Source organism: Cololabis saira, chromosome 20 (genome assembly GCF_033807715.1).
Source record: "Cololabis saira isolate AMF1-May2022 chromosome 20, fColSai1.1, whole genome shotgun sequence".
NCBI classification, from domain to species: domain Eukaryota; kingdom Metazoa; phylum Chordata; class Actinopteri; order Beloniformes; family Belonidae; genus Cololabis; species Cololabis saira.
The window spans coordinates 4,404,427-4,424,572 of NC_084606.1; the positions used below are offsets into that span (position 1 = coordinate 4,404,427).

Genomic DNA, 20,146 nt, shown 5'->3' on the forward strand with positions numbered 1-20,146 from the left:
CAATACCAACCGTTTGGAGGATATTCATAAGCCTTCATGCCACAAATCCAGTAAACACCTTTTGGTAGAGGTATGGAACAGCGATTAACCATTGTAGCAAGGTAGCTATAATCCTCAATGGAATCGGGCAGTGGATTTTGGCTTGTTCCAGGCTTAACAAGCGGTTCTTCAGAAGGAGAGTATGTGGAGTCACATCTCGATGCTACACCATAATTGTCTCGCTTGTGGGGGTCTGTGGGGCCTGCGCTGCTCCTCTGCTCCTCCGCTCCTCCGCTCCTCCACCAGTCGTGGAGGTCCTGGGTGTTGGAGCTCAGCTACTCCTGGGCTTTCCCTGCCCGCATTGCTCCCCTCAATGGCTCCGACGAGGCGCCACAGAAAGAAGAAGGAATCGGCTGGTCTCCGGTGCATGGTCGAGGAGCTGTGCTCCCGCAGTGGGACGCGTGGAACCAGGCCAGCGCCCCCCACCCTTGAGTGTCGGTGGTGCAGGACGTGCTGAGCCCTGGACCAGCGAGGCCCTCTCCGACACAAACCCAGTCTCCGGGTTGTGGCATGGTTTGCCACTAGGAAGAGACTGGACAGCTTATATTTTTTCTGTGGATTGACTGAACAGCAGAGGTTATAGCAGAATAAAATGATGTCATGGATTCATCCATGGCATGGAAGTCCATCTTCTTCATATATACAGAACTGAATTGCTTGGTATGGTCATAGGTCTACCCATAATCCTTTCATGAGGCGTGAGTTTGTGCTTCCTAATGGGTATTGACGGGTGTCAACATTGTCTATTTAAGTCCAGTTTAAAATTTTCTACACATACAAGAACATTTTCATACAAGAACATTTTCATACAAGAACAATTTCATATCCCTCACATAATGTCTATTTGCAGAGCTTCAAAAAAGTCACGGTGGGGGGAAGTGTTGATAATGTTTGCAATATTTTTATAGGATGCAAATCTTGGAGCTTATCAGTCTTTCAACACTATCTGACACATTCCCCCTTTTGCTCATCTGTGATTGCTAACTGTGATCAGCTATGCGACATGCATGCTATTCGCGGGTACAAGGATGTGGGTTTCACAACGTGGCCGTCGTTGCTGACCCACAAATTATTTACATTTTTACAACCATGGGAATGCTACAATCCGTTTTTCTTCACCTCAGTAGTCTCTTGTAGGAGGGCTACATCATTAGGAGAAACCAGGTCGTTAGCGGGTATAGAAGGGCAAAGTTTTACATAGACAGGTAAGCCAAATTTGGCAGTTTCTTTTGCTGCATGGTCAGCTGAAGCTTTGCCTAGTGAAACAGGCAAACAAATCAATAGATGAAGGTAGTTGACAGGTTTGTAACAGTTCATCAATCAACTAACCACATTTAACGGGTGTCTCCGAGGATGTGGTAAATCCTCGGTTCGCCCACAATATATAAAATTGTGTACACAACCAAAAGCATATCTGGAATCCTTATAGATTGTAACAGTTTTACCTTTTGATCAGTGTATATAGTTTCATCTACTTGGGTGGAGCTGGAGGAGGGCAAGGCGGCGCTTTCAACAATTAAGAATTATCACAAATTGTATAACCTGCGTATGGTATTCCATTTTTATAAGTAGAGCCGTCAGTGAAGAAAACAGGAAAGGTCAGGACGAGTTTTAAAGACAGAGGTGTCAAAAGTATTCACATTCATTACTCAGGTAGAAGTATAGATATTAGAGTTCAAAAATACTCCTGTAGAAGTTGAAGTATCAACTCAAAATTTTTTCTCAAGTAAAAGTATAAGGTACTGGTTTCAAAAGTACTTAAAGTATAAAAGTAAAAGTAATATAAGCGGGGAAAAACCATTAAGGCTAAAAGCCATTGAAAATGAATGCATCTTAGTATAATGCAAATATATTAAAGAACCATATATGTGCATTATTGAGCATTAACATGTGTTTCAGAGAGCAGACAAGTACAAACCAATTATGTTTATACTTCTCATCCAACCACAACCAAATTCACTCTATCCGGATGGCACAATTTAACTGGATAGTTTTTTAAAAGGCCGAAATGAAATAGAGTAAGGCTGTTTTTAAAACGTAAGGAGTAAAAAGTAAAGATAATTGCGTGAAGATGTAAGGAGTAAAAGTAAAAACCGTCTGAAAAATAATTACTCCAGTGAAGCATACACAACCAAAATTTCTACTTAAGTAAGGTAATGAGGTATTTGTACTTTGTTACTTGACACCTCTAGTTAGAGATTAGTTATACATGCATTCAGAGACGTTATAGTTGGCTCACAGACAGATTCCCATGCACTTACATGATGAAGTTACCATAGGCAGGATAAGATTATGTAAATTGGGATGCTCTGATTTGGCTCACCACAATGGGAGCCGATCATTGGCTGGTTCCTCTGCGCCTCCTATCAGCGCTCAACCTGTGTAGGAAACACTTTTGACAAACATTAGTATTTTCATACATTTCAGATTCTTTTTGCGTCATTCAGCCCTACCTTTGTTGAGGGCAATTAGCAAATATATATTTTGCATGTACCCTGGAGGAAATCCATCAATCTGATCTCGTGACAGACCACAATTCTCTTTTGCTGTCAACATTATTTTAGCATAAAGTTCCCTGGGATTATCATCTACTTCCCTTTGAACTGTTAAGGCAATGAATATTATAAAAGGTCTGAGCTTGCTCGGTGTGATTTTGGCAACAGTTGTGGGATTAAAGGGAATTCTACAAGCATTAGTAGTAGTTTGCGCATCAAGTACTTTACTTTTCAAATCATGTGGGAAAGTTCGTTTAACAGCTGTTTCCTCTAGCCATTTTTGTTTATTTATTTAAAATCTCTTACTATTATTTGGCTCCAAATTTTGTAGGCAACAGATCTTGGATTTTTGTAAAATCCAGTCGTCATCAGAAGTGTCATCGTCATTTGATTCTTTAATCAGTTTCACCGGATAAAGGTTTTGATTTTATCATTTAACTGGTTCTCTAATTTCTATTTTGTCTGCGTTGTGTTTTTAAATCCTTCTAGTAGAGCCATCAGCTTTTTTATTTTGATCAGTAAGCGAAGCTATTTGGGATTCTGCATTACGGCGTCTACTTTCATCCCTCCAAAAATCTGAGGGAGTTTGAAGTGCTTTTAGTTATTTTAACAATATTTAATACTAACTAAGTAACAAACAAAACTAACAAATAAAACTATCGGTACCGTGATTACCATACATGTATTTAAAGAACTGAAAAACTTCCCAAAAACTTTCCATTTTCTTACTGTAAGAAAAAACTTTCTTACAGTCAATTACACTCACTTTTACCCACAAATCATCAGTCTACTTCAGAGCATACAAATCATTCCTGTTGATGCAAAGAAGAGCGAGTCGATTCTTGCAGAAATGAAATATAGCTCATTTGGGAGAGCGTGTCATCCCCACTTATAAAATAAAAACAGTTCCTCTACATACAGTATATGTCTATTTCTCACAAATATATCAGTGTTCTAACACTTACGGACCTCAAGTCCTGCATATGCAATAAGTCCCACCGGACTTTTCCATAAGTCCCACTGGACTATACTTTTGGTACTCAGACCAACCATGGCGCTCTGGCCATTTCTCTCTCTTAATGTTACCCGAGATATTAAACCTTTTTTAGAAGAGCAAGTCAAATTCTAAGGCGGGAGAAGCAGAGCATTCTCAGAACACAATCAAATTCAAGTGTTATGAAATTGCCAGCATTCCTAAAAACATCTCTACAATAACGTTCCCAATAACACAAAATAATAAAAAATAACCCTCACAACCACACAGCGGACTTACCTAAATTTCAGGATGACGTCAACCTTTTTTCTGGTACTCCAGTCCACAGACTTTCGACAACAACTCAGCGACAATAATTTGGGATTTTGGAAGTGGATCCCTTACCTTTTGAAAATTTAGATTGAAGTCACTGATTGTGTCGTTGGTCTGCAAAGAGGAGTTTCCATCAAAGGTCTATTGTCAATCCGGGTCACAGCACCAAATTGTTGAGGAATTTATCAAACCAGTTCAGAAGTCCGCTTTGTGGTGAGAGATTTTATTCAGCCGGCGTTCAGCAGACCAACACAGACGCAGTGTCTCGGTCGGTGGGCTGACATCGAGTGATTTTGTAACAAGCTTTTTATACAAGAACAAACGGCAGGAATAACAAGTCAGTGAGAGACAGTCAAAGGTGTGATATATCAACAGGAAATCCTTATATGGTTTTTGTCTCTGCGGGGGCTGGAAGTCCGATCCACTCCCCTGGTGCCTGTCCTCAGCAGGGATGCAAAACGCAGGAACTTGTGTGAGACAATAGGCCACAGACGAAAATCACCTCATGGGGTGCTCTAGTGTTCCAAGTCTGTTTGAGGCAACTTCCAAGGTGTGATGGAAGGAAGGAAGGAGCTACTTAAAATGTGTTGAGTCCAGTTCAAAGCCCTGCAGGAGGTAGGACTGGGGCAACCTGCCCCTGCAGGGGGGCCAAGCTGTCACAATTCTTCATCACAGTCAAACCAGATATAAGATCCTTAGTAAAAGTGTACAATATGAAACTTGTATGATTTGAGGACCTATAAGAACAGTATATAATAGTAATTCTACATACAATATCCTTAGTAGATATGCGTAATATCAACTTATATGAACCGGACAACTATCGGTGAAAACTAAAGTCTTATAATTATCATAGAAAACACCTACAAGACTTACGCAAGGTGCCACATATATAAGACATACACATTAAAAAACAGTATAATCTTACAATACAATTTCATGGAAAAGCACAAGATGACTAAAAAAACAGGGGTTTGACACGCGCATACCTTCTTTTCCATCTTGTTAAAGTACGTGCAGGAATGTTTTTCCTCAACCAGTCTCTTTCAGTTGTGTCAGAAGTAATGAGAAGGGTCTGGCTGCAGACCTCTCGTGTCAGGCCTCTCCCTGTGCAGGCTCTCGTCTCAGGCCTACCTCCAGCGTGAGGCCCGGAAATTTAAAAAAATGCCACGCCTCAAGTGAGAGTCAGACATTTTGAGCGACCACCAACGCCAGAGAAAACAGAAGGCGGGGATTCCGACATTTACATCGCTTACGAGCTTTCAGTGATGCCCGAGCTACAGTTGTGATAGTAAGTGAAACTTTAAAAAATGAAGGTGCATGAGTTATGTTTGCACGTAACTACCTAATTAAGTTTATTAGTGAGCTGTGTTAAGCACAGTAAGGAAGGTGAGGACGTTGTTGTGGATAATTAAACCCTGATATAATTAATGGAGGGGGTTTATTTCTAATGCGTTAAATAATTAATTTGAGACATAACTAAATAATTGATAATTAATAACTGATAATTATCAGGTGTAATGGCATTTTTAAGTTAGAAATAAGTTAGAAATAAGAACATTTCTTGGTAAGATCCTTAGGGCCAAATCCACAAAAGGATTGCGCGGCTTTTGCGGCCGCTAAACCGGTGCAAATAAGACAAAAAGAGAGCGTCTAATTCACAAAGCACCCGCAAAGAGCGAATTGCACCACAAACTGCGCTGCCAAGCAAATAGTGTCATGGTGCGCCTGTGCCATTTGCATGCATGTAAATTAGGTAATATTCATACATTCGGCGCAAAATTGCCCCCTTTCTATGCAAATAAGCCTCATTGAAAAAACCGTCTAATTCACAAAGGCCAGCGCTATTTGCCACACGCAAAAATAGTGGAGCAAATACCGTCTTGTCGAAGCGTGTATTAACTGCGCGCAAACTCACTCCTCACTCCCGCTCTGTCTCTGTTTCTCTTTCTCTTCTATATCATTCAAGCCTGTGTGATACTGAATGATATTAAGGGTGAAATCTACGGTCAGACATGACTGTAGAGCAGGGGTGCTCAATACGCCGATGGCGATCTACCAGTCGATCGCGAAGGTATTATTGGTAGATCGCGTGACATTAAAAAAATTGACGTCAACCTATCATCGATCCCGTCTTTTGATTGACATACAGGGCAGCCAATCAGATGACATCTGAATTTTGTCTGAGGTCATAGGTCGCTGCGCATGAGCAAACAACTGCGATAAGTGCTAACTAACAGCTTGTCCACGAGTTACGGCCAGTTTTCAGCCTTCGGTTTTTTCTCTCAAACCTAAGAAAGGGTATAAAAATGAGTGAGGTAGCTGGACCAAGTAAGAAGAAAAAAACGTATCACTTTCATACGGAATGGGAGGAGGACTTTTTTTTCACGATGACATTTTCCAAGTGTGTTTGCCTCATCTGCCAGTCTACCATTGAAGGGGAATGTGGAGCGGCATTTTCGGACTGTTCATGGAAAATACGACACCGACTTCCCGCCGAAAAGCGAGCTGAGAAAGAGAAAAGTGAAGGAATTGAAATCCCAGTTGTCCGGACAGCAGTCATTTTTCACGCAACCCACTTCAAAAGCGAAAGCCGCCACCAAAGCATCGTTCCGGGTGAGTCACATCATCGTCAAGAACAAGAAGTCCTTCCAAGACGGAGAGGTGGTAAAAAAGGCATTCGTTGAAGCAGCTGACTCATTGTTCTGAGACTTTAAAAATAAGGCGGAAATATTATCTTCGATCAAAGCTCTCCAGCTTTCAAGTAGTACAGTTACACGGTGCTGTGAAGCCATGGCTGAGGATTTAACCCAGCAACTTGGGAAGGACATCAGAGATTGCGAGTGTTTCTCACTGCAGTTGGACGAATCTACGGACGTGAGTGACACAGCCCAGATGTGCATTTTCATTTGTATGGTGTGTAGTGATATGACTGCAAAAGAAGAGCTATTAACAGTACTGCCCATGAAAGAACAGACGCGAGGAGAGGACATATTTCAGTCGTTTAAAAACTTTATCGGGAAAACGCAGCTCTCAGTGTACAAATTGATGTCTATCACCACGGATGGAGCACCTGCAATGGTTGGCCGCTTCAATGGATTTATTGCAAAGTGCAGGCAGGACGATGCTTTCCCGGACTTCCTAAATTACCATTGCATAATCCACCAACAAGCGTTATGCGCTAAAATGCTCAACATGAGAGAGATCATGGATGTTGCAACGAAGATCGCCTGTTCTATTCACGCCAGATCTCTTCAAAGAAGGCTATTCCGTGCACATCTGGAGAATGCTGACTGTGACCACTCTGAGTTGTTGCTACACACTGACGTGAGATGGTTCAGGGGTTTGACCCCAAAATTGCAAAATGCTTTCAAACGAAAGATGCAACATTTCTCCTCAAAGCTGCAGCGCCATGATTTGGCAAACTTCCAGAACCTGGCGTCAGAGCTGGAGATGCAAGGGAAGGCCTGTATGCAAATTGACACTGCACGCTACACAGAGCAGATTGACAATTGTCTGTCAGAGTTTGACAAACGCTTTCAAGACTTTTCTTTGCTCGAGCCAGTCGCTACGTTCATGTGCTATCCTTTTTGGGAAGATGCTGAGGTTGATTCACTTGCATCAAAAATTGCAACACTGTTTCACCTGAACTCTTCTGGAGTGGAAGATGAGATTTTGACACTACAAGCTGACATTGAGCTGAAGTCCGGAGCTCATGGACAGTTCTGGAACTTACTCACAGAAGTAAAGTACCCCAACATGAGGAAATGTGCTACCTCCTTGACAGCATTATTCAGCTCCACTTATTTATGTGAGTCAGCCTTTTCCCACATGAAGATCATCAAGTCCAAGTACCGTTCCACCATAACTGATGAACATTTGGAAGTGTGCTTGAGGCTGGCTGTCAGCAGTTACCGTCCGGACTATGCATCCCTGGCTGATTCAATTCAGTGCAAGTCATCAGAGTAAACTCGGGTAATGACAAAAAAATGTACATAGTTAATTGTGTTGTGTTGTGTTGAGCATTATTGGCTCATGCGATATAAAGAATCCTCAATATACTTATAAATAAATATATGTTTTGCATTTTTTGTAGTAGGTGGTAGATCATTTTGACTTGATCATTTTATAAGTAGTTCTCATGCTGAAAAAGTGTGAGCACCCCTGCTGTAGACAGTCAGATCAAGTGGGGTTGTGGACTTATCTCGGATTTAAAAATAAAAATAACAGGACGGAGCTCAGGATTCATCCATACAGTAAGGGGCTGCTTTATTACAAACAATTCCACCATATAAACATATAAATCTAGGCGTAACCTACGCCTTACGGCGTAGGTTACGCGGTGACGCGGGACGAACGGTGCGCTTCGCCGCGTACCCCTACACCGTAGGCTCTGCGTTGGTGTAACGCGGAACCGTAAATCAGCCTTTAGATTGACAGGCGACAACATTGTAACGGAAGAACGACAAATGTATTTACATTAATAAAAATAGTCTGACCAATCCAAGGGCCCCTCCACACGTGGGGCCCCTAGGCTGCAGCCTAGGGTTGCCTGTGCATTAATCCGCGCATGCTTATGTCATACATGTGAAATACTAGAGAAGTACAAATACGTGAAAGTTGAGGCTAATGTGCTCTCTGCAGTTTTCATTATGGACCAATCTGTGTGCTGAAATATGGAGAACACTGGAAACAGCTCCGCTCACTTACTCAGACAAGGGAAAATTGCACTCAGCTGCAAAACTTTATGGCCGTGTTTGCGCCGGCATATCATTAGAGCAAAGTCTTTTGTGAATAGGACCTTAAAGCGGGGCAAATTGCGGGCGCAAATGCGGCGCAATTCACAGCGCTATTTGCGGGCACAATCTATTTTTTGTGGATTTGGCCCTTAGTTTTTTGAGTGAAGGCAGTGAATTTGATCAACTGGTGTGAGTTCAGCAGGGCCGGATTTAGCGAGGCCCACTAAGGTGGGCAGACTGAAACGTAGGGTGGGCCATGCAGAAAAAATTTTGGGGGGTCAAACCCCTGAAATGCATTGAAAACTATGCTATCATCATATCAGTTCATCTATCTTCTCCACAGTATGCTTACCCAATTGCTCTTCCTGGCACTACCCTCTGCATTTACTCGGGCTTGGGACCGGTGTTCTGCCAATCCTTGCTACCTGCCGAGAAATGCTACTTTGTGGTTCTGTGCATGCGCACAGTCAATTTTCAAAGTTTGATTGCCCCGCCAATCATTTCTTGCACGATGTAATATGGATAATATGGGATGTTGAGTATTTTATCCTTCAAAATACACTACCCATGACATGAATTGCATTACACTTTGTGAATACGATAAAGAGAAAAAAAAAACAATTCTATTGCTTTATTTGCTATTCATTCAGTCATTCGCCTTTATCTAACCAGGCAGGTCATTAAGAACATTCTTATTTACAATGACGACCTGGCAAGAGACAAGGACCACTTGGGAGAAAAGGAAGTGGTTTAGGGAGTAAAACACAGTAAAATTGTAGCTCTACAAAGGTAGAAAACCATTAGGTAGCATTTTTTTGGCAAAGCAGCAAAAAATGGCAGAACACAAAATGCCAAAAAGTGATTGCCTGCCATAATCTGATTTCTTCTGATTTCTGGCCGCGGGAGCGCGCACAGCAGCCCGTTGAACGATAGCGCTAAAACGTCAGATTTTCAGATTATGAAGCTCAAGAATGAAATCAAGTCATATTTAGGCAGAAACAACTTTTCATTAACTGTATTTTGCCTTCAATCAATGTTTGTCAGGTGAAAATGCCTATTTTGTGTTGTAATAGTCCTTTAAAAGAGTTAAAAGCAATCCTGTGTGCTCTAGTTGAATCTAGTCTATTATGAAGCTCAAGAATGAGATCAAATCATATTTAGGTAGAAACAACCTTTTATTAATTGTATTTGGCCTTCAATCCATTTTTGGCAGGTAAAAAAGACCAATTTTCAGGGGAGAAATCAGATCCTGGCAGGAAATCACTTTTTGGCACAACACCGGGATGGAGAGAGGCGTCTCGGGGTACGCGGCGACGCGCACCGCTCTGTGTTGGTGTGAGGCGAACCGTAAATCAGCCTTACGGCGTAGGTTACGCGGTGACGCGGGACGAACGGTGCGCTTCGCCACGTACCCTACGCCGGGGGCTCTGCGTTGGTGTAACGCGGAACCGTAAATCAGCCTTCAGTGTGTCTGCTGTTCTGACCACGTCTCACGTCTCCGAGACACAACTTTTGCGGTATGCGTTCATTGTAGTGTCTAAAAATGATGCGCAGTGCCCACCCAATCAGAAACGGTACAGATATTTTGTGATATTTTTTTATATATATATAAAAAAGATAAAATTATAAAAAAATAAATGATCCCCATAACTTTGATTGGGTGGGCAGGACACACGTTTGGATGGGCACAGCCCACCCCACCCCTGCCCCCCCCTAGAACCGGCCTCGAAGTTCAGGGTTTTTAAATGCACAGCCATGAACCTACTGTATTATATAATTTAGTCTTGGTAATGTCAATTAACATCTGACATCCTATTAGCACCCGAGCACTGACAGTGCGAAGGTTGTATCTGTAGGAAATGTTCTCGGGTTTTTTTTCCTTCTTCTGACAAAATGCCTTTTTGCCCCGCTAAACGTGACCAAAAGTCACCAAATTTTGCATCAAGCCAGGCCTGGCGAAAAATGTGATATTTAATGGTTTGCATTAATGGGCGTTGCCTAATGGCTCAACAGCGCCCCCTAGAAAATTACGTGCCTCAAGCCCCACAATACGGTTTGACGTACATACACGAAAATCGGTACACACCTGTATCATGTCACAACTTAAAGAAAAGTCTCTTGGCGCCATGGCCGAAACCGAACAGGAAGTCGGCCATTTTGAATTAATCGTGTAATTTTGGTGCAATTTATGCCATTTAATAAGCCATTTTATAAGGCCCGAACCGTAACGTGCAACCAGGTGTGTTATACATCAAAATGTTCGTCTCCATCATGCGACGACACATATTACTTTTCTCAGTCTAAAGCGTTACCGTGGCGACGCTAGATGCCAAAAAGCATGCAACTCTTCATCTGATTGGTCCATATTTGATAGTTCCTACTTTCTGCCATAACTTTTAAATGGTTTGATATAAAGAGTTGTGGGTGGTGTCATCGGACTCGGTTTTGACTCCTTCACCCTCCTTCCGCCCCTTCTTCTGATTGGTCAATATTTCATAGTTCTGATTTTCTGCAATAACGTTTGAGTGGTTTGATTGATTGGGTTGATAAAGAGTCGTGGGTGGCATCATCGGACTCAGTTTTGAGTCCTTGAACATTATTGCTGGAAATTAGGCCCACTCCTTCATCTGATTGGTCGATATCTGATAGTTCCTACTTTCTGCCATAATGGTTTGACATAAATGTCCAGGCCTGAAGAATCTACATCAAGTCATACAAGCTTCCACTGCAGCCTGAACGTGCACAAGGGTGGAGGACGATTCATCGCTGCTTGCAGCTTTAATGTATATTTATAATTGCTCTTTAACTAAACACAAATATGTTTTATCCGATTACTCGTTTAATCAATGGAATTTTCAGTAGAATACTCGATTACTAACATATTGGATAGCTGCAGCACTAGTGTCCTACCTGAGAGTGTCCTACCTGAGAGTGTCCTACCTGAGAGTGTCCTACCTGAGAGTGTCCTACCTGAGAGTGTCCTACCTGAGAGTGTCCTACCTGAGAGTGTCCTACCTGAGAGTGTCCTACCTGAGAGTGTCCTACCTGAGAGTGTCCTACCTGAGAGTGTCCTACCTGAGAGTGTCCTACCTGAGTGTGTCCTACCTGAGTGTGTCCTACCTGAGAGTGTCCAGTCTCCAGCGGGGATCCTCCACTCTAGACAGAAGCTTCGCTGCTGACTCTCCTGGATGGTTGTAGCTCAGGTCCAGCTCTCTCAGGTGGGAGGGGTTGGAGGTCAGAGCTGAGACCAGAGAAGAACTTCCTTCCTCTGAGATCAGACAGCCTGACAGCCTGCAGACACACAACACAGGTCTGCTGCATGTTCTCTGCTCAAGTGTCCTGCTGCAGACACGTTTAGCAGCATGTTCTCTGGACCTGGAGAAGACTTGAATGAATCCTGACCTGAGAGACTCCAGGTGACAGTGTGGACTATCCAGTCCAGGACACAGCTGCTCCAGTCCAGAATCCTGCAGGTCGTTGTTGCTCAGGTCCAGTTCTGTCAGACTGGAGGACTGAGAGCTGAGAACTGAGGAAAGAAGTGGAAAGATGTCCTCTGAGAGGTGACAGCCACTCAGTCTGCAGATGGAAGAAAAGAACAAAAACCTGGTTATTTCACTGTTGTTGAAGAAAATGTAGTTGTGTCTCCAACTGTTCTCCCGGTCTTCAGTAAAGTTTCTGTTAAATTACATTTCAGCAACAAACAATTCAAGCTGCTTTACATGAGAAAAACGTTTAAAAGTTTAAATCACGGGTTTTAGTGCAGTTTGCAGAATAAATAAAGGTTAGACTTAAACTAGAGTTACAATTAAGAAATAATATTATCATTGTTTAAAGTTAAATTCAGAATAGTTCCAATATTCCATCAAAGGTTGTAAACTAACAAGTTTTAACTTGATTGAAAGGAACTGAGGTTTCCAGTTCCGGCAGGTTTCTGGAGGTTTGTTCCAGATCTGTGGAGCATAAAAGCCGAATGCTGCTCCTCCATGTTTGGTTCTGGTTCTGGGGACACAGAGCAGACCTGGACCAGGACACCTGAGAGGTCTGGGTGGTTGCTATGGCAACAACAAGTCTCTGATGTATTTTGGTCCTGAACAATTCAGAGATTTTTAAACTACCAGAAGTATTTTAGAGTCTAATCTCTGAGGTGCAGGGAACCTGTGTAAAGATCTCAGAACTGGACTGATGTGTCCACCTTCTTAGTTCTGGTGAGAACCAGCAGCGTTCTGGATCAGCTGTGTGATTGACAGCTAGTCAGACCTGTGGAGACGGCGTTGCTGTAATCAAGTCCACAGAAGATAAACATGGATGAATTCTTCAAGGTCCTGCTGAGACATCAGTCCTTGATCCTGGAGATTTTCTTCAGGTGATACAAGGACGACTTTGTCCATGTTTTAATGCCTCTGAAGGTCCAGGTCTGAATCCATGACTGCACCCAGATTTCGGGTCTCATATTTAAAACAATGTGGGACTCCAGAGTTTCATCTGGACCTCAAATCTGACCGTGACATGTTTGACGGCATGTCGTCCTTCACCGCTGGCTGTCCAGGTGGAGACCAAGCGCCGACCATCTCACTTCTGGGTCAGGTCTCATGAGGAACTCTGACTCGCTGCATTTCCTCGACTGGCCGCTAGAGGCTGCAAAAACCAGCTCATGGTTGATTTCACGTCCACGACAACTCCGAGGACAGTGAATGTGTCACGTCAGGAGAGTTTATAGAAAACATTACATCTATTTGTAACATGACTGATGGACAGTCGGCTCAGCTGATGGTCATCCAGCACCACTTCCTCATCCCTCATTGTCATGGTAACAGTCATCTGTGGGTTGTAGTGACCCAGCGTCGCTAAACGTAGTAATCCTGGATTTCTCCAGGGAATCAACATGTGGAAGGAGATATTCTCCTGGAATCCTGAATCCTGCTGCTGCACAGCTGGATGATGTTGTTGACAGAACTACAGCTTCAGTGTCAACAACGTTGGACGGTGTCGTCCCTCAGGAACAGAAGGTCAAAGGTCAGAGCAAGTCGGCCACGTGGTTTAATTCACAACTGCAGGTTTTAAAGCAGACATCCAGAAAGATGGAGAGAAAGTGTCGTTCCCATAACTTAATCAAGATTACATTAATCAAGAATCAATAATATGGTACTGATTAGACCACACTGAGGTTTAAACCTTTGATTTCTGTGTGAAGTGTTGAGGTGAGTTTGTAGTGAAGTGGGTTCTACCAGTAAAACTGGACTGAAGTGAATTATCTGCTGCAAGGGAGTCAGCAGGAAAAGACTTGAATGAATCCTGACCTGAGAGACTCCAGGTGACAGTGTGGACTCTCCAGTCCAGGACACAGCTGCTCCAGTCCAGAATCCTGCAGGTGGTTGTTGCTCAGGTCCAGTTCTGTCAGACTGGAGGACTGAGAGCTGAGAACTGAGGACAGAAGTGGACAGATGTCCTCTGAGAGGTGACAGCCACTCAGTCTGCAGACGGAAGAAAAGAACAACAACCAGGTTATTTCACTGTTATGGAGGAAAATGTAGTTGTGTCTTCAGTAAAGTTTGTGTTGAATCACATTTCAGCAACAAACAAATTCAAGCTGCTTTACATGAGAAAAACATGAAAAATAAAGAGGAAGAAATTAAATCATGAGTTAGTGCAGATGGCAGAATAAACAAAAGTTAGACTTAAACTAGAGTTACAATTAAGAAATAATATTATCATTGTTTAAAGTTAAATTCAGAATAGTTTCAATAATCCATCAAAGGCTGTAAACAAACAAGTTTTAATTTGGTTCAAAGGAAGTGAGGGTTCCAGTTCCTGCAGGTTTCTGGAGGTTTGTTCCAGATCTGTGGAGCATAGAAGCTGAATGCTGCTTCTCCATGTTTGGTTCTGGTTCTGGGGACACAGAGCAGACCTGAACCAGGACACCTGAGAGGTCTGGGTGGTTGCTATGGCAACAAGTCTCTGATGTATTTTGGTCCTGAACCATTCAGTGATTTTTAAACTTCCAGTAGAGTCTATTCTCTGAGGTGCAGGGAGCTCGTGTAAAGATCTCAGAACTGGACTGATCTGTCCACCTTCTAAGTTCTGGTGAGAACCAACAGCGTTCTGGATCAGCTGTGTGATTGACAGCTAGTCAGACCTGTGAAGACGCCGTTGCAGTAATCAAGTCCACTGAAGATAAACATGGATGAATTCTTCAAGGTCCTGCTCCTGAGACATCAGTCCTTGATCCTGGAGATTTTCTTCAGGTGATAGAAGGACGACTTTGTACATGTTTTAATGTCTCTGGAGGTCCAGTTCTGAGTCGATGACTACACCCAGATTTCAGGTCTGAGTCCATGACTACACCCAGATTTCAGATCTGAGTCCATGACTACAGGCAGATTTCAGGTCTGAGTCCATGACTGCACCCAGATTTCAGGTCTGAGTCCATGACTGCACCGTGATTTCAGGTCTGAGTCCGTGACTACAGGCAGATTTCAGGTCTGAGTCCATGACTGGACCAAGATTTCAGGTCTGAGTCCATGACTACACCCAGATTTCAGGTCTGAGTCCATGACTGCACCAAGATTTCAGGTCTGAGTCCATGACTACAGGCAGATTTCAGGTCTGAGTCCATGACTACACCATGATTTCAGGTTTGAGTCCACGACTACACCCAGATTTCAGGTCTGAGTCCACGACTACACCAGAATTTCAGGTCTCATCAGTGGTTTGTAGCTGTAACACCTAAAGCTGTGTGCCGACTCTTAAACGCTGTTCATCTGGTCCAAAAACTACTAGTTCAGTTTTTTTGCGTTCACCTGAAGAACATTATCCCACATCCACTTATTGATCTGTTCTCTGCATCTACTCAACACTTGTGTGGGCTCATTGTCTCCTGGTGACACTGAAATGTACATCTGTGTGTCATCTGCATAGTTATGGTAACTTATCTTGTTGTTTATCATTACCTGAGCTAGCGGAAGCTTGTAGATGTTAAATACGAGGGTCCTAGGATAGAACCTTGGGGAACCCCACATTTAATTTGTGTTGATTCTGATGTAAAGTTACATGTTGACACAGAGTAGTCACTGTCCTTTAATTGAGACTCAAACCAGTCAAATATTGGTCCACAAAGCCCGACCCAGTTCTCCAGTGGCTCTAGTAAAATACTATAACAACGGTAGCAGATGCTGCGCTGAGGTCCAATAGTACCGGCACTGTGGTTCTTCCACAGTCTGCATTTATGTGGATGTTATTGAACACCTTGACAAGGACGGTCTCAGTACTGTGGCGAGCAGGAAAACTGGACTGGAAGATGTCGGCTCATCCTGGTCCAGAAAGGAAATGTTCACCTGGATGGACGGATATGCGGACACACAACTGTACAGACGGAGGTTCCACCTCCAAGGTGTGAGGATGTGGGATGAAGAACCCCTGGTTCCTCCTCCAGCGTCTCTGGATGATTCTCCACGTTCTGCTTTTGACCAGAGGATAAAAACTGACGGTCACGTTGATGCAGCTTCTGACAGATACCACGTCCTCATGACACTGAAGGGCGTTCTGCATCACTTCCTGTTGCGGTCTGTGTGTCATAGCGCATCTATCCTGTCTGCATCACTGATTAGCGCTCCATTTCTGGGTTTGACCACATGTTTACCGCCATGAACTCGGGGTACGCACCTGGCCACTAAAGCACTAAGTTAGTGTGGTACCGCTGTGTAACTCTACCAAAACAATGTGGGACTCCAGAGTTTTCTCTGGACCTCAAGTCTGACCGGTGACATGTTTGACGGCATGTCGTCCTTCACCGCTGGCTGTCCAGGTGGAGACCAAGCGCCGACCATCTCACTTCTGGGTCGGGTCTCATGAGGAACTCTGACTCGCCGCAGTTCCTCGACTGGCCACTAGAGGCTGCAAAAACCAGCTCATGGTTGATTTCACGTCCACGACAACTCTGAGGACGGTGAATGTGTCACGTCAGGAGAGTTTATAGAAAACAGTATATCTATTTGTAACATGACTGATGGACAGTCGGCTCAGCTGATGGTCATCCACCACCACTCCCTCATCCCTCATCGTCATGGTAACAGTCATCAGTGGGTTGTAGTGACCCAGCGTCGCTAAACGCAGTAATCCTGGATTTCTCCAGGGAATCAACATGTGGAAGGAGATATTCTGCTGGAATCCTGAATCCTGCTGCTGCACAGCTGGATGATGTTGTTGACAGAACTACAGCTTCAGTGTCAACAACGTTGGACGGTGTCGTCCCTCAGGAACAGAAGGTCAAAGGTCAGAGCAGGTCGGCCCCGTGGTTTAATTCACAACTGCAGGTTTTAAAGCAGACATCCAGAAAGATGGAGAGAAAGTGTGGTTTCCATAACTTAATCAAGATTACATTAATCAAGAATCAATAATATGGTACTGATTAGACCGGACTGAGGTTTAAACCTTTGATTTCTGTGTGGAGTGTTGAGGTGAGTTTGTAGTGAAGTGGGTTCTACCAGTAAAACTGGACTGAAGTGAATTATCTGCTGCAAGGGAGTCAGCAGGAAAAGACTTGAATGAATCCTGACCTGAGAGACTCCAGGTGACAGTGTGGACTCTCCAGTCCAGGACACAGCTGCTCCAGTCCAGAATCCTGCAGGTGGTTGTTGCTCAGGTCCAGTTCTGTCAGACTGGAGGACTGAGAGCTGAGAACTGAGGACAGAAGTGGACAGATGTCCTCTGAGAGGTGACAGCCACTCAGTCTGCAGACGGAAGAAAAGAACAAAAACCAGGTTATTTCACTGTTATTGAAGAAAATGTAGTTGTGTCTTCAGTAAAGTTTGTGTTGAATCACATTTCAGCAACAAACAATTCAAGCTGCTTTACATGAGAAAAACATGAACAATAAAGAGGAAGAAATTAAATCATGAGTTAGTGCAGATGGCAGAATAAACAAAAGTTAGACTTAAACTAGAGTTACAATTAAGAAATAATAGTATCATTGTTTAAAGTTAAATTCAGAATAGTTTCAATAATCCACCAAAGGCTGTAAACAAACAAGTTTTAATTTGGTTCAAAGGAACTGAGGGTTCCAGTTCCTGCAGGTTTCTGGAGGTTTGTTCCAGATCTGTGGAGCATAGAAGCTGAATGCTGCTTCTCCATGTTTGGTTCTGGTTCTGGGGACACAGAGCAGACCTGAACCAGGAGACCTGAGAGGTCTGGGTGGTTGCTATGGCAACAAGTCTCTGATGTATTTTGGTCCTGAACCATTCAGTGATTTTTAAACTTCCAGTAGAGTCTATTCTCTGAGGTGAAGGGAGCTCGTGTAAAGATCTCAGAACTGGACTGATGTGTCCACCTTCTAAGTTCTGGTGAGAACCACCAGCGTTCTGGATCAGCTGTGTGATTGACAGCTAGTCAGACCTGTGAAGACGCCGTTGCAGTAATCAAGTCCACTGAAGATAAACATGGATGAATTATTCAAGGTCCTGCTGCTGAGACATCAGTCCTTGATCCTGGAGATGTTATTCAGGTGATAGAAGGACGACTTTGTACATGTTTTAATGTCTCTGGAGGTCCAGTTCTGAGTCCATGACTACACCCAGATTTCAGGTCTGAGTCCATGACTGCACCGTGATTTCAGGTCTGAGTCCGTGACTACAGGCAGATTTCAGGTCTGAGTCCATGACTGGACCAAGATTTCAGGTCTGAGTCCATGACTACACCCAGATTTCAGGTCTGAGTCCATGACTACAGGCAGATTTCAGGTCTGAGTCCATGACTGCACCAAGATTTCAGGTCTGAGTTCATGACTACAGGCGAATTTCAGGTCTGAGTCCATGACTGCACCCAGATTTCAGGTCTGAGTCCATGACTACAGGCAGATTTCAGGTCTGAGTCCATGACAGCACCCAGATTTCAGGTCTGAGTCCACGACTACAGGCAGATTTCAGGTCTGAGTCCATGACTACAGGCAGATTTCAGGTCTGAGTCCATGACTACAGGCAGATTTCATGTCTGAGTCCATGACTGCACCATGATTTCAGGTTTGAGTCCACGACTACACTCAGATTTCAGGTCTGAGTCCACGACTACACCAGAATTTCAGGTCTCATCAGTGGTTTGTAGCTGTAACACCTAAAGCTGTGTGCCGACTCTTAAACGCTGTTCATCTTGTCCAAAAACTACTAGTTCAGTTTTGTTTGTGTTCACCTGAAGAACATTATCCCACATCCACTTATTGATCTGTTCTCTGCATCTACTCAACACTTGGATGGGCTCATTGTCTCCTGGTGACACTGAAATGTACATCTGTGTGTCATCTGCATAGTTATGGTAACTTATCTTGTTGTTTATCATTACCTGAGCTAGCGGAAGCTTGTAAATGTAAAATACGAGGGTCTTAGGATAGAACCTTGGGGTACCCCACATTTAATTTGTGTTGATTCTGATGTAAAGTTACATGTTGACACAGAGTAGTCACTGTCCTTTAAGTGAGACTCAAACCAGTCAAATATTGGTCCACAAAGCCCGACCCAGTTCTCCAGTGGCTTTAGTAAAATACTATAACAGTAGGAGTTGCTGCGCTGAGGTCCAATAGTACCGGCACTGTGGTTCTTCCACAGTCTGCATTTATGTGGATGTTATTGAACACCTTGACAAGCACGGTCTCAGTACTGTGGTGAGCAGGAAAACTGGACTGGAAGATGTCGGCTCATCCTGGTCCAAAATGGAAATGTTCACCTGGACGGACGGATATGCGGACACACAGCGGTACAGACGGAGGTTCCACCTCCAAGGTGTGAGGATGTGGGATGAAGAACCCCTGGTTCCTCCTCCAGTGTCTCTGGATGATTCTCCACGTTCTGCTTTTGACCAGAGGATAAAAACTGATGGTCACGTTGATGCAGCTTCTGACAAATACCTCGTCCTCATGACACTGAAGGGCGTTCTGCATCACTTCCTGTTGCGGTCTGTGTGTCATAGCGCATCTATCCTGTCTGCATCACTGATTAGCGCTCCATTTCTGGGTTTGACCACATGTTTACCGCCATGAACTCGGGGTACGCACCTGGCCACTAAAGCACTAAGTTAGTGTGGTACCGCTGTGTAACTCTACCAAAACAATGTGGGACTCCAGAGTTTTCTCTGGACCTCAAGTCTAACCGGTGACATGTTTGACGGCATGTCATCCTTCACCGCTGGCTGTCCAGGTGGAGACCAAGCGCTGACCATCTCACTTCTGGGTCGGGTCTCATAAGGAACTCTGACTCGCTGCAGTTCCTCGACTGGCCGCTAGAGGCTGCAAAAACCAGCTCATGGTTGATTTCACGTCCACGACAACTCTGAGGACGGTGAATGTGTCACGTCAGGAGAGTTTATAGAAAACAGTATATCTATTTGTAACATGACTGATGGACAGTCGGCTCAGCTGATGGTCATCCAGCACCACTTCCTCATCCCTCATCGTCATGGTAACAGTCATCAGTGGGTTGTAGTTACCCAGCGTCGCTAAACGCAGTAATCCTGGATTTCTCCAGGGAATCAACATGTGGAAGGAGATATTCTGCTGGAATCCTGAATCCTGCTGCTGCACAGCTGGA

General features: G+C 43.8%; 1 protein-coding gene across 2 annotated transcripts in view; it reads right to left on the bottom strand.

The window, feature by feature from the left end:
- The window catches only part of LOC133420133 (NLR family CARD domain-containing protein 3-like), a 40,604-nt gene that overhangs the window by 14,130 nt on the left and 6,328 nt on the right, over positions 1 to 20,146 (bottom strand). For both annotated transcript variants that reach the window (XM_061709722.1, XM_061709721.1), the window contains exons 5-7: positions 17,132 to 17,305; positions 13,877 to 14,050; positions 11,700 to 11,870 (exon numbers count right to left, since the gene is read on the bottom strand). In XM_061709722.1, coding sequence (XP_061565706.1) covers positions 11,700 to 11,870; positions 13,877 to 14,050; positions 17,132 to 17,305 — 519 coding nt within the window. The remainder of the gene's footprint in view (positions 1 to 11,699; positions 11,871 to 13,876; positions 14,051 to 17,131; positions 17,306 to 20,146) is intronic.